At 45.0% G+C, this 13,470-nt stretch overlaps 1 protein-coding gene across 1 annotated transcript; it reads left to right on the forward strand.

The window, feature by feature from the left end:
* Positions 1 to 431: 431 nt before the first annotated feature.
* On the forward strand, positions 432 to 9,945 carry LOC306929633 (EF-hand and coiled-coil domain-containing protein 1). Its single transcript, XM_079510245.1, has 9 exons — positions 432 to 1,171; positions 1,666 to 2,146; positions 3,609 to 3,743; positions 5,074 to 5,150; positions 7,619 to 7,784; positions 8,120 to 8,264; positions 8,861 to 8,971; positions 9,486 to 9,555; positions 9,703 to 9,945. Exons 1-9 carry the CDS (start codon positions 571 to 573, stop codon positions 9,867 to 9,869), a joined length of 1,953 nt encoding a protein of 650 aa, XP_079366371.1. The 5' UTR covers positions 432 to 570; the 3' UTR covers positions 9,870 to 9,945.
* The last annotated feature ends 3,525 nt before the right edge of the window (positions 9,946 to 13,470 follow it).

The raw sequence follows: 13,470 nt of genomic DNA on the forward strand, positions 1-13,470 counted from the left end.
AGTGAAGTTATGTGCCGTAAATGCATGGCAGCCCATTGGCGAGAGAGGTGGGTGACTGCAGAGAGGTGGGTGACTGCACTTGTTAGGTGTTGGGTGTCAGGTTTTGTATCTGATGTCCCATTATGTTTTTTCTGGCAGAGCTGACTCAGACACACTTGAGGTAAATTGCTGTAAAGATGAAACTGAGACCTCATGACTCATTTGGACCCTTCTTTTGTGTTTGTTTGTGCCACTGCATGCATTGATGAGAAAGGGCACTCTAGTGGCACAGTTACGAACGTGTAGGCTACTAATGTCACTGTCAGAAAGGGTGGAGCCGGGATTGGGTTTCTCTTGGGCTATTCGTCAGAAGACTTCAGCCCTCAGCCGGGGCTTTGTTGCAAGAATCATCCAAGTAGAATAGATACTTTTTTTTGAGTGGGACGCCCACAAGCAGCTGCTTTCGGCTGCAATTATTTTCTTCTTCCCCATGATGTTACCTTTTTACTAAACATCACTTAGGGATACATCTAGAAAACTTTAGAAATTTGACCCCGTAACATATAAGACCAAATTAGCTTTAAAAGCAACATGAAGCGAGGCGTAGTGGAACTTCCAGCTGCTATGCTACAACCTTGTCCTCCACGGGCAGCGCGTAAAAGCGAGTGGCTGCGGAGCGCACTCGCCCATCACCATTCCCCACAGCCCGGCGTAGAGAACGAAATCGTCGTGCTGGCGACAGGAATAGACCAATATCTCCAAGAGGTTTTCCACCACCTGGCTTACCCCAACCAGGAAGACGCCGTGTCGGCGGAGGATTTCACCGTTCTCTGCGCAGTGCTGGGACTTACGAGAGATGGAGAGGGCAGAACGACAGACGCACAGAGAGAAGATATACACGAGTTCCAGGATGTGTATGCGGGGCTTCCTTGCCAGCTATCCTTCAAAGACTTTCACTCGCGACTCTGCGGGTTCTTTCGTGTGCGTGCCACGCGTAATGGCACCGGGGACAGTAGTGCACTGCGCCTGCCTGTTTCCGAAGAGACTGAGCTTGTGGAACGCGAGATCCGTCTCCGGTGGCCACGCTTCAGACGGAGGAAATCTGTCAGTTTCAATCTTACCAAGGACCAGACAAGTGTGCGAACTGTGGCAAAAAGGAACCATAAGGCTGCCGCTGAGGATAAAGAGAGTGGTATGGAGTGTAAATCTATAAAAGCCTATAGTTCATACTTCATAGAGGAAAGCATTTTATGTATTGTACACACGCACGACCACGCGCACGCACACACACGTACACACACACACACACACACACACACACACACACACACACACACACACACACACACACACACACACACACACACACACACACACTGTACACACACACACACACACACACACACACACACACACACACACACACACACACACACACACACACACACACACACACACACACACACACACACACACACACACACACACACAACCTATAGCCATCCACGTTTTATTGGTGTATACTGTCCTGGCATGTTTCTGGCATGAATAAAGCAGGCTATATCTGAGATAAAGAAAATAGCTAGAGTGAGTAGCATTATAGCCAATATTTAAATGGTCACATAGGTCCCTCTCCTCCCCTACCCTTTCCTCATATCCTCTCCCTTTCTCTCCTCTCCTCTCTAGTTCCTGAGGAGGCAGCAGCTCTGAGGGAGCTGGTTGAGGACCTGCGCTCTGCGCTTCAGGGCAGCGATGCTCGCTGCCTGGCCCTGGAGGTGGCACTCAGACAGGAGAGGGCCCGTAATGCCCTCAACTACACCTGCTCTACTTCCTCAGACTTTACCCCCTTAAGCACAGCCCCCCATTCCAAGTCCCCTTGTACTGTAGGAAACGTCACAACAGCAAACAGTACCAAAGTGTCTCTGGCTTCCCAAGGACGAAGAAGCGGGGTAGGAGGAGAAGTGGCGAGGACAGCGTCTCAGAGGTGTGATGCCAGGGACCCACTTCTCCGGGAGCTGAAGCTGATACGTTCCTCACGTGACGGACAGCTGGAGGAAGCAATCAAATATAACCATCGCCTGGAGGAGGAGCTGTGCTGGGCCTATCAGGAGGCCTACAGACGTGAGAGGGTGGAGTGTGTACTGCGTAAAGAAAATACTGAAATCAGGTTGGTTAGTATGTAATTTCTTAATTAGGGGTCAAGTCAAAGGGCGTAGACTCGTTATTGTTACTGTGACAATTCCGCCATTTTAGCAGTTTTGGCAGTTCTGTGCTATCGTTCTTCACGAAATTCGGCAATTTGGTAGAGGGCCGTGAGGATCCCTCAGGAACTAAAGTTCACACTCATTCATCAAACGACCTCTGACCTGTAGTTCTCCCGATGAGTAAATCGTTATGATTTGCTCAATCCTTTTTTTGGCCATGTCAAAGAAATTGCATTTCTATAGGCCTACATGTGAATGGAGTCTGACTCTGGTTACGGGACTACAGCATTGACAGATGTATGATGATAAGAGCGCCCCTCACTTCACACAAGTGTGATTCTTTTCTTTTTGGCCTTGACCCTAGCTGCTTGCATCTATATTTTCTATTATTATTATCTGCACCAGGAGACGGCCGACGACAAGGAATTATGTTTTCGCTCCTGTGAGTCTGTCTGTCCGTCCGTCCGTCTGTTAGCAGTTAATCTCAGGCACTGTTGGACCGATCGGTGTGAAACAGGCTCACTCCCAGTAGGCCAAGCCTCTGCCCCGATTTGGCTGATTCCAATTTAGCAGGAGCTGGTTAGGCAATCCGGCCTGGTGGGGATTTGTGCTCCTCGGAGTGAACTTTTCTAGAATATTATTGTTGAGGGGCGATAGTCCCTCCTATGTCCAGCTTTTGGTGTGTGTAACCCAATGTTGTCCTAACACATGAACACATAAACATATGGAAATCTTGGTTTGGATTGGTTGTGATATATATGGCTTGATGATTGCCATGGTTAGAGCTGGGGAATTAACCAGAAATATATCAAAACTGATATTTAAAACCAACATCCGATTTACATGTAATCCCTTCTCATGTAGAATAATCAAATAATTTAGAAGCTATTTTTTTAAATGTCTTATTGACAACGAATTGACATGAAAACATTCTAGTTTTATAATCGACTAAAGCCTGATTGAACACTTGTATCGCGACAGGTTGTGAGCTTGTTGATCGGCTAATTTATTTCGTGATACTGATTTGGAGAGACTTGAAGATGTGATGTGTAGTGTGTGTGTGTGTGTGTGTGTGTGTGTGTGTGTGTGTGTGTGTGTGTGTGTGTGTGTGTGTGTGTGTGTGTGTGTGTGTGTGTGTGTGTGTGTGTGTGTGTGTGTGTGTGTGTGTGTGTGTGTGTGTGGCTCAGGAGGTAGAGCAGGTCGTCCAATGATCCATGGGTCGGTGGTTCGAATCCCGCCTCCTCCTGTCTACATGTCGAAGTGTCCTTGGGCAAGACATTAAACCCCAAATTGCTCCCGATGTGCTAGTTGGTACCTTGCATGGCTTCCGCCGCAATTGGTGTATGAATGTGAATGTAAAGCGCCTTGGATAAAAGGCGCTATATAAATGCACCATTTACCATTTTATGTGTGTGTGTGGGTCAGGAGACGAGCGGAGGAGGCCAGAGAAGCTCTCAGACAGGGCCTCCAGAGAGTTCGACAGATCCAGGAACAGGCACACTCTGTCCCAGCGCTGGAGGCCAGGGTCAAACAACTGGAGACTGAGCTACACCAAAATAGGTAATGTGTGTGTGTGTGTGTGTGCGTGCGTGCGTGCGTGCGTGCGTGCGTGCGTGCGTGCGTGCGTGCGTGCGTGCGTGAGTGCGCGCTTGCGTGTGTATGTGCTTGTTGCAGTTGCAGTAGGAAAATGCACTGTGTGTGTCCGTGCATGGATTTCCACATGATTTGACTCTACGCCCTGCTGGTTTGTAAGTCAAAGCTCAGCCACAGGTGGATTAAATTACATTAATGGGAGTGCGGTGAAAGCAGTTGGGTTAATATACAACCAGCTATCGCATTGAAATCTAACAAAGACCACATAACACTGCACAGGAGGATTCTAGTTTCTAGTACATTGTTTACCTTTAATCATTATGGTAGAGTAGCTTACAGTGAGTGCGTATGCATTATGCAAGGGTTCATTAATTGTCTTGAACAGGGACACATTGACAGGACGTTTCTGCAGTTGTACTGAAGGGATCGACCTGCGAAATCTTCGTCATGGAATATCTCTACAGCCACTAGGCCACTGTGTCAACTGCAGTGTGACCTCTACTAGCATCAGGACAGCATCAAAGCGCAAAGCAATATTTTACAAATAGGCTGCCGTAGCCACAAGCCTAAAACCACAATTGATCTACAAGCACACAGATGTAGATCTGCTATTCTAGCTATATGTTGCCAAAAGGTTAATATTAATTCTTTCTCTGCCAGCTAGCTATTAGCATTTATGAAGTTCCCAGTGCCACCATCCAGTGCCCACCCCCCCACCCCCCACCCCACACACTCACTACACACACTTTAGTATCATTGGCACAACCACACCCTGTTTACCTCTCGCCAGAAGCATTTACATGTCGCAAGCGACACGGTACAAAGGCACAAATTACATCCGAATTTTTGATGGCAGAAGATCCACCAAGGACAGCTCTCCTGGATTCCGACTTATGGAGGTTTGAAAATCCTGCTTGTAACCAAGCAAAACGGTGATCAGATTTTACGTCCCATAGCTGGTGGTGACGGGGCGTTGCGTCTCCAATCTCAATCGACCCCTAAACGCAAGACTGTGTGTGTTTGTGTGTGTGTGTGTACTGTGTGTGTGTGTGTGTGTGTGTGTGTGTGTGTGTGTGTGTGTACATGTGGAGATCTCAGATATAGACTATATGTAACGATGTACTGATGTATGTTTGTATGTGCTTGTGTCTGTGTGAGCAAGTAAGAGAGATAATATATTTTAGGCATGTGAAACTGGGGTAAAACTTTCTGTTGTTGTTGTTGTTGTATGTTGTTGTTGTTGCAATCAGACACAGTGGAATTCATTAGAAACACGTCTTACCTATGACCCACTCAGATCCCTTTGTACCTGCATGGCGGACACCAGCCCTCAGCCCTCGTTCCCAGTGGGAGCAGAGGACGCCTGCAGCACAGGTGAGTGGCTGGCAAGAGAAGGGACGAATCACTGCACCAAAGAGTGAGAGCTCGATGACAGGACGAGGTGAAGAGTTGTTTCTAAATTGTGTTCAATATAATGTACTTAACAGTAGTACTGAATGTCTGCAGGAATAGAGTAAACAGGGCCAGGGTGCAACACTGTTACCATTGTTATCTGTACACATACGTAACATCCATTAAACAAACGCCAGATGTAACCTATACAGTAATAATATGATTACTGTGTAATAGTGCTTGAATCAACAGGATCATGGTTGATGTGCTAGTGTCCAGTAGACTTATATTTATTAACAGTTTGCAGAATGGGTACATTTCACATGAAAGCTCAATACAAAGACTGTTACTGTGGACGACACATTGATAAAGCATTACACTTGTTTACAACAGGGTCCACCATTTTCAATTCATCGGAACATTTAGAGACGTACAAATATACACGTTTTAGATATAAAAAACAGGAAATCATGTAAGGAGGTAAAAAGGGAAAAGAAACATAAACATTAAAGGGGAAAGGGGTGAGGGGGGGGGGATTCAGATTTAGCTGCCGTCCGTAGGTGCTCTTTGAGAGCGGTTTTGAAGGAGTCAAGGGATTCACATGTCTTAATGGCTGTTGGTAAGGCATTCCACATTTTGGTGGCATAGGAGCGAAATTAATTTAGTCCCTTGTTTGTGCCGATTCTGGGTTGCACATGGTTTTTTGAGCTCCCTCTGGTGTTGTGGGTGTGCACTTTGTTGACATTGAGGAAGTATTTAGACAGGTACATGGGTATCTTGGTGGTGTATCGAATCTTGTGGACCAGACCCATTGCAAGATGCTGTATTCTGTCATCAACCCTAAGCCATTCCAGCCTGACAAAGTGGGCAGGGGTGAGGTGGGTTCGGGGAGGGAGGCCAAGTAGTAGTCTGACCAGTTTGTTATCCTAGGCTATGATGACAGAATCACACAGAATCGTTAGAAGGAACAGATCCATCGAATTGCTTGAGAGTTTCTCTGGAACTCTCCCGCTTGAGAGTTTCTCTAGAACTCTCCCTTCGTGACAGGCTCTCAGTGTGATATGCATGTCAACACCACACACACGCCAAATCTTACCGTTATGCAACCAATTTACAGTAAACAGGAAGACGAGGAATGTCATTCTTCCTCTTTGGCACACCACACCTGCCCTTCTTCTGCATGTCCATAATCCAGGTATGGTATGGATGGAATGTATCAAACAATTTCTCGTGCGTGTGGATGTCTGGGGGTGTAGAGATAAATCACTCACTCACACATCACCACAGAGGCCTGGGTGTGCTTCCGAGCAGTGGTGCCTCCGGCTTGGCCAGGCACTCCAATGAACAGAATTGGCAGTGTTTGTGGGTGTGAAGCAGCTTGCAGGGGCTTGTGTGCTTGTTGACAGTCAGCTAGTCCAACAGGTTGGTTGAGGGCAGGCGCTTGGAAATGGGAAGTCACGTTTACGAATGACGTTTTGCTACAAACTATCAGCATTGATGGTTCAGGGCTTAACAAACTATCAGCTCTTTGTGTAGTAGATTATCAGCATTGATGCTCTGTGCGTGTAAGATTTGTAACAAAATATCAGCTTTTATGGCCCAAGTACAGTACGTGAGGCAGTACACTGTTCTCTCTGCCCTCAATTTACGTGATTATTATTTAGCTTGTTGTTTATTGACTAGCTAGAGTTCATGTTTACTCTGCTTATTCTGATCAGTCTCGCTCTGGATAAGACTAAATTGTGGACGTTAACCTAATATCATAACAAAAACATGTATACATCTTTTTTTTTTGCTGATCTAATACTTGTCATGTGTATGGGAGGATTCAGGCTTTCGTAGGCATGTGGTTATCAACCCTTTGCACAATGAAACAGTGGAGGTTGGCAGTGACAGTCAGGTTCGACCTTACAAAAAGAAAACTTCTGTGCATACAGTAATCTGATTATTCTCATGTACATACCTGTTACGCTATATGGTGGATATTTGCATTATCGTCTTTCTATCTCTATTCTTTTTCGTTTCCTGAAAACTAATCACCCACAATTTACACGTGCAATGCTGTGATGTGACAATCAAGTAGCCTGGCTAATAAGCCAGACCGAATCAGCCGTTGGCAAAAAAAATTGCCTGCCGGCGGATTACGGTCTGGAGAGGCTCAATTGTACGCCCATTTCCTACACCAGAGAACTGGTGTGGCCAATCGGGACACGGTATGCAATATGGGCGGGCTTTGGTACAGTGACGTTCAATGCTTGAGACCTTTGACTGACAGTAGCTCTAACCAATTGCGTCAAAGAGAAAATGTTTGAACCCGCCCCCCGGGAAACAAGATCCATACACAGCATCTCCAGACTTAAATAGCACACGACAGTGTGATTTGAGTCTGGCTTATTAGCCAGGCTAACAATCAAGCTGATTCTGATTCTTCTATTGGAACTGTGTTCTAGATGCAGAGTGCCTACAGAGGGCAGTGGAGGGAAAGGCAGCCTCGGATGAAGAGGAGGAGGAGGAGGAGAAGAGGCCGGGACAAATGCACCGGGGGAGAGAGGAAGCAGAATGCTGCCTGATGGAGGTGAAGAAGCTCATCAGCCGACTGCATGGCTGTGGCAAAGGGTTAGCTCCTTATGAGACAATGAAACGCACGCATGCACGCACGCACGCACGCACGCACGCACGCACACACACACACGCACACACACACAAACCAATTTGTATCCAGGCTTGACCAAGGTCTTTTTCTTACTGGAATAAGTTTAAGGAGGTATTTCTTCCTCACATTATGGTGTATTCCTCACACAAACACGATGGAGTGAAGACCGACAAACAAGGTCAATTGGTGTTTTGGCGAGATTCATTCCCTAAAAAAACCCTGACTCAAATGTTTGTTTATCCTAAATCTAACCTTAACCTAACCTAACTTGTATTCTTCTTCTTCTTCCCCCATGCAGCTGCCAGAGACCCACTGTTATGATGATGCCTCAGGGCTGTCTCCATGACAACAGCCTCCATCCTGCCATTCCTGAGGAGGCCAGGGCTTCCAGGTGGAAGGGACCAAAGCAGACAGCTGTCAGCAGGAGCTGTGGACAGAAGAAGGTAGGTGAGAGAGAGAGAGAGAGAGAGAGGGAGAGAGAGGGAGAGAGCGTGAAGGTGGTTGAGAGGCCAAGCCCTATCTTGCGCGCCACGTTACCTCTTATCCCTAAATGTTTATGCCATTTTCTTTTTTACTATTGTATAGAAAAACGACTTTAAATAGTTCAAAAAGCCAATCTACAAGCTCACAACGTGCCGATGTAGATCGGATAGTTGAACTATTTTAAAATGCTTTTCAGAATAGTAGAATATGGCTGATAAGTTTAGGGATAAGTGGTAAGATAGGACCGTATCCCCTTTCTGATTGATTGATTGATTGATTGAATACTTTATTAGCAGTTTGCAGAAAAAAAAGCACAGGAAAGGGGCCAGTCGCCTTGAAGTTTGACGGGTGCAGGCATTTAACCTAACGCATGCGGATGCAACGCATGTTGCGGACACAGGGCCACAGGGCCGGTGTGCATGTGGTCGGTGTATATCATTATAATATATAGTAATATATAGTAATATACTTTGCTTATTAGTGGGATGTGTGACAATTTTTGACAGAGACCGTTTCGTTAGTCTTACCTCATCCCAATGCACCTCTCATTTGCCAGTGGCCTGAGGAGGAGAAGGGTAAATTGGGGGCAACAGAGAGAGTCCATCTATCTTTGCTAGAAGAGAAACTCACTGACGCCCTCTCGCTCATGCTGGAGCTACGCAACAAGGTATGCACACACATACAAATAGACCTCCATAAATTAAGCTGTGAAGACTGTAGTATTATCCTAACACGGGCGCGCACACTGAGAGTCTTCACAACATCAGGTATCACTTTCAGCCCCACAGTGCCTGCGGGTTGCCTTCAGGGCGTGTTTTCTTTTACGGACCTTGCCTGATAAACTTGAAAGAACAACAATGTATTGTGCGCACACAGATAAACACATTAATATACTGTATCAGTTTCATTACTCAAGTGCCACCCAGTGTTTATATATATTATACTGATATGGATATGTCTGTCTATCTGTCAACTCAACCTGTTAAACAGGGTGGGATATACAGGGCCTGTTTATATCCTTTTTCACTCTTCTTTCTCTCTCTCCCCCTCTCTCCCCCCCCCCCCCCCTCTCTCCCCCCCCCCCCCTCTCTCTCCCCCTCTCTCTCTTCCCCCCCCCCCTCTCTCTCCCCCCCTCTCTCTCCCCCCCCCCCCTCTCTCCCTCTCCCTCGCTCTCTCTCTAGAATGTATCTCGTAGAGCTTTGGGGAAGATCCTGATAGACACTCTGGATATGTGTAGCAGCCATGGGAATGGTAGGCTTTACAGGACTGTCTGTCTGTCTGTCTGTCTGTCTGTCTGTCTGTCTGTCTGTCTGTCTCTACTTTATTAATTAACTTATTCTTTCGGGCTGTCTTTCTTTCCTTCTCTCTTCCTCTCTGTCTTTCAATGCTCTCATCCAGGCCCCTCCTGGCTGCTTCAGGTGGCTGATGCACTCTGTGTCCAGCTGTCCTCCAGTGAGCTGCTGCGAGATGAAGGAGGAGGAGGAGAGAGTGGAGGGATGCAGGTAGCTGCTCCATCCTCCCCTCACCAGCCCACCAGCACCAACCCCCTGCTCATCTCCTGTTAGTTATAGTGACAGCAGTTGTAACTATTATCACTTTTGGTTGCATGCCGGTGTCAAATAGCAGATCTGCAAGCTCACAACACGCCACATTGTGTCACGTTGTGAGCTTGTAGATCTGCTATTTTACAATTATCAAGCCCTTTAGCAATTCTGTAACAATGCACTTATCATTACGATGTGTACATACATCCTATTTTCCTACAGTTTATGATTTTTCACCTTTTCCATACCTATACTGTATATGTTATTTCTCAGATGTATATCACGGAGATCAAAACATTGTATATATATTTTTATTCACTTAATTGAACTTCCTAACCTTATTTGTATGCGCTGTTTATATAATTGTATTAATAAAAAGCTATATGGAATCCTGCATCTTCAGGAAATGCAAGCTAAATGAAAGTCTGTCATTCCTGTAATAATTATTGTTGTGGGCAATAATATGTTTCTGTCCTGAGTTATCCTTGATAAGACATTGCAAAAATAATGCTGTACAGTGTGTGTGTGTGTGTGTGTGTGTGTGTGTGTGTGTGTGTGTGTGTGTGTGTGTGTGTGTGTGTGTGTATGTGTGTGTGTGTGTGTGTGTGTGTGTGTGTGTGTGTGTGTGTGTGTGTGTGTAAAACTAGATTAGACGAGACCAAAACCACGTATAAACAATAACTAGGACCAGAGGCGAATACTTCTTATAACTGTCATGGGTGCGGAACTCCTGGCGGTCAGTGACGTCAGTTGGAGCTTGGAGGCCCTCCTGAGGGTTTCAATTGAAACTGGTGAAACATAGCAAAGGCCTCCTATGACAATAATAACAGGGAACTGGCCATAGAGTTTAGTTATAAGGAACTGGGCTGGCTGATGTGATGGAAATAATTATCTCCAGGAATTGTGTGGAAATGTAGGTGAGCCGTGAGTGGAAATGGTGGCACAACACTTGATCAGTGGTCAAGTCATTAACTAATGTAGTAGCAATCAATAGGCTATCTCTGATGAATTGAAAATGGAGGACCCTTATGTAAACAAATCTTAGTGCTTCTTCTGGTTTCATCCTCTTAGCAGATTTTGTATTGACCTGTACTTTCGTTGAACTGTACCTAACTGTTAATACAATTAACAGTTAGCAGTAGCTTGCACCTACTGGACTGGTGGTTGGTTCTAACCCATATGTTTAGTGTTAGGCTGTACTGGGTTCAGTGTGGTTGAACTGGACATTGGTTCTATAACCAGGTGTTGTCTTGTTAATAAAAAATCACACCCGTGTGAACTGAGTGGTGCAAATCCCCCCCCCCCCCCCCCTCTCTATCTCTCTCATTAGCAGGCAACAGTGCAGCACTATCTCTCTCTCTCTGTTTCTGGCACAACAGCGCCACTTTTGGTACTCAGTACTGGTGCTCATAGTCACACACAAACACACAAACATGAACACACGGTTGAACACACGGTTGACACGGACATTGCTGTTCCTTGGAGTGGTTGCACCACTCAATTTTGTTTAATAAAAGCCTGTTATTATAACTCTATGACTATGGTACCGAGGCCAAGTGTTCAGTTGGTTGAACTGGACATTGGTTCGTGTGTCAAAGTGTAGGCCTATGTGTTTTTGTGTACATCTGTCTCTCAGTCTGTGTTTGTGTGAGAATGTGTTATGTGTACTCTGTGTGTACACTGTGTATACGCTGTGTGTACTCTGTGTGTACTCTATGTGTGTGTGTGTGTGTGTGTGTGTGTGTGTGAGAGAGAGAGAGAGAGAGAGAGTGAGAGTGAGAGAGTATCCTAATCAGTATCCTGCTGTCAGTATCCTGGTCAATATCCTGGTCAGTCTCCTGGTGTCAGTAGCCTGCCCTGCATGGTAACAGTATCCTGGTCAGTCTCTTGGTGTCAGTAGCCTGCCCTGCATGGTAAATATCCTGTTAGACTGTTCAGTATCCGGGTGTCAGTATATCTATCCTGGTGTCATGAAGTATGGCGTAGACTCGAGGCAGCTCTGTGTAGGTTTGTGCATTGAGTCTCAACTGTCTCATGCCATAGTTCTTGTCTAGCCTGTGCTCTCACACACAGTGGTAAACATTTTGGCTGCCTCCTCCAAACACCATGAAAAACACTCTACTTGTATCATGCATGTCATTGCGAATCATTGCTAATCCATTTTTATATATTTATATTATATTATATTTATATATGTATTTTCCAAATACATATTTGTATCTCAAATTCATTTCTCAGAGCAGTATTTTGTGTTTGTATTGTGATACAGTTTGTGACCCAGAATTTGCAATTAGTATCAAAACTCTGATGCATTTTCAACCACCTGGAACTGTTGCCAGGAGAGAGAGGGGGAAATTTAAAAACTTGAAATGGGACATTCTGCACAATGCATACTTTGGTACTTTAAGTACATTTTGATGCCAATACTTTTGTACTTTTACTCAAATTCTGGACTTTTACTTGTAACAGAGTATTTCAACATTGCAGTATTGATACTTTTACTTAAATTAGGGGTGTGGTCCGATGAGACCTTTTGGCCGATATCGATAATAATTAATTGCAATAATTAATTGCTGTTATGGCAGATAACCGATATTACCGATGTCGATATGATCTCCTTCAAAAATTACAATAATTTTGAAAAAATACATGTGGGTATCTGCACTGCAGGCTTAGGCAAGTCAGATTGAACTTTAATACCTAATATTTAATATTTTGAGCTTGTAAATCTGTTCAAGCTGTTACTTGTTTATCTGTAAAGCATAGTATAAAGACAATCGACAAAATGGATTAATTGGACCGATGCCGATTAATCAAAATACAACTAGAATCCACCAATACCAATGTGTACCAATTAATCTCTCCATCACTAACTTAAATAAAACATTTGAGTACTTTTTCCACCACTGAATTTAAATAAACATTCCAGATTTTACTAGACCTCATAGTTAGTTTACCAGTAAGGCGCCCTGAGGGCGTGCGCACGCATCCACCTGGGTGACGGCAGACGGCAGACTGCTGGGCGAGCGCTGGCTCTTTGGCATGGGGGGGTCAGATCCACATATGGAATGAATTCTGTACTGGCCATATATGGTGCGTGTCTTGAGTGTACAGGTTTTGATGAGGTCAGATCAACATATGGAATGTCAGAACAGGAAGGACGGGTGGGGAAGGAACAACATGGAATGTCAGAACAAGTCAGCTCCATATATGGAGATCTAAGGGTTTGAGATTTGAGGTCAGATGTAGAGTTGCTGGCCGGCTCCATATATGCAGATCTAGATGATGATCCAGTCTTCTCCATGTATCGTTATCCAGGGTTAGATGAGGTCAGTGTCGTGATCTTCATATATGGAGATGGCCATATACTGTATGGAGTATGGCATGACCATATATGGAGGCGTGATGTCACGAGGCGTGACCATTTATGGAGGCATTATGTCACGAGGTGTGACCATAAATGGAGGTGTGATGTCACGAGGCGTGACCATATACAAGGTCGGAACAATTATTGTTTGTCACCATGTCTACCAACTCACAACTGAAAATAGTTCACTTTGCTCTTAGGTTAGTGATTACTATTTATTAATTATGTTTATTGTATTATGTTTATGTTTATTAT

The sequence above is a fragment of the Electrona antarctica genome, assembly GCF_951216825.1.
Source record: "Electrona antarctica genome assembly, chromosome: 9".
Taxonomy (NCBI): Eukaryota; Metazoa; Chordata; class Actinopteri; order Myctophiformes; family Myctophidae; genus Electrona; species Electrona antarctica.

Coding starts and splice junctions, on each gene's coding strand:
- LOC306929633 (XM_079510245.1), top strand. CDS start 571: ATGAAGCGAGGCGTAGTGGAACTTCCAGCTGCTATGCTACAACCTTGT. Junction 3,744..5,073: donor ACTGAGCTACACCAAAATAG/GTAATGTGTGTG, acceptor TGACCCACTCAG/ATCCCTTTGTACCTGCATGG. Junction 8,265..8,860: donor GGAGCTGTGGACAGAAGAAG/GTAGGTGAGAGA, acceptor CTCATTTGCCAG/TGGCCTGAGGAGGAGAAGGG.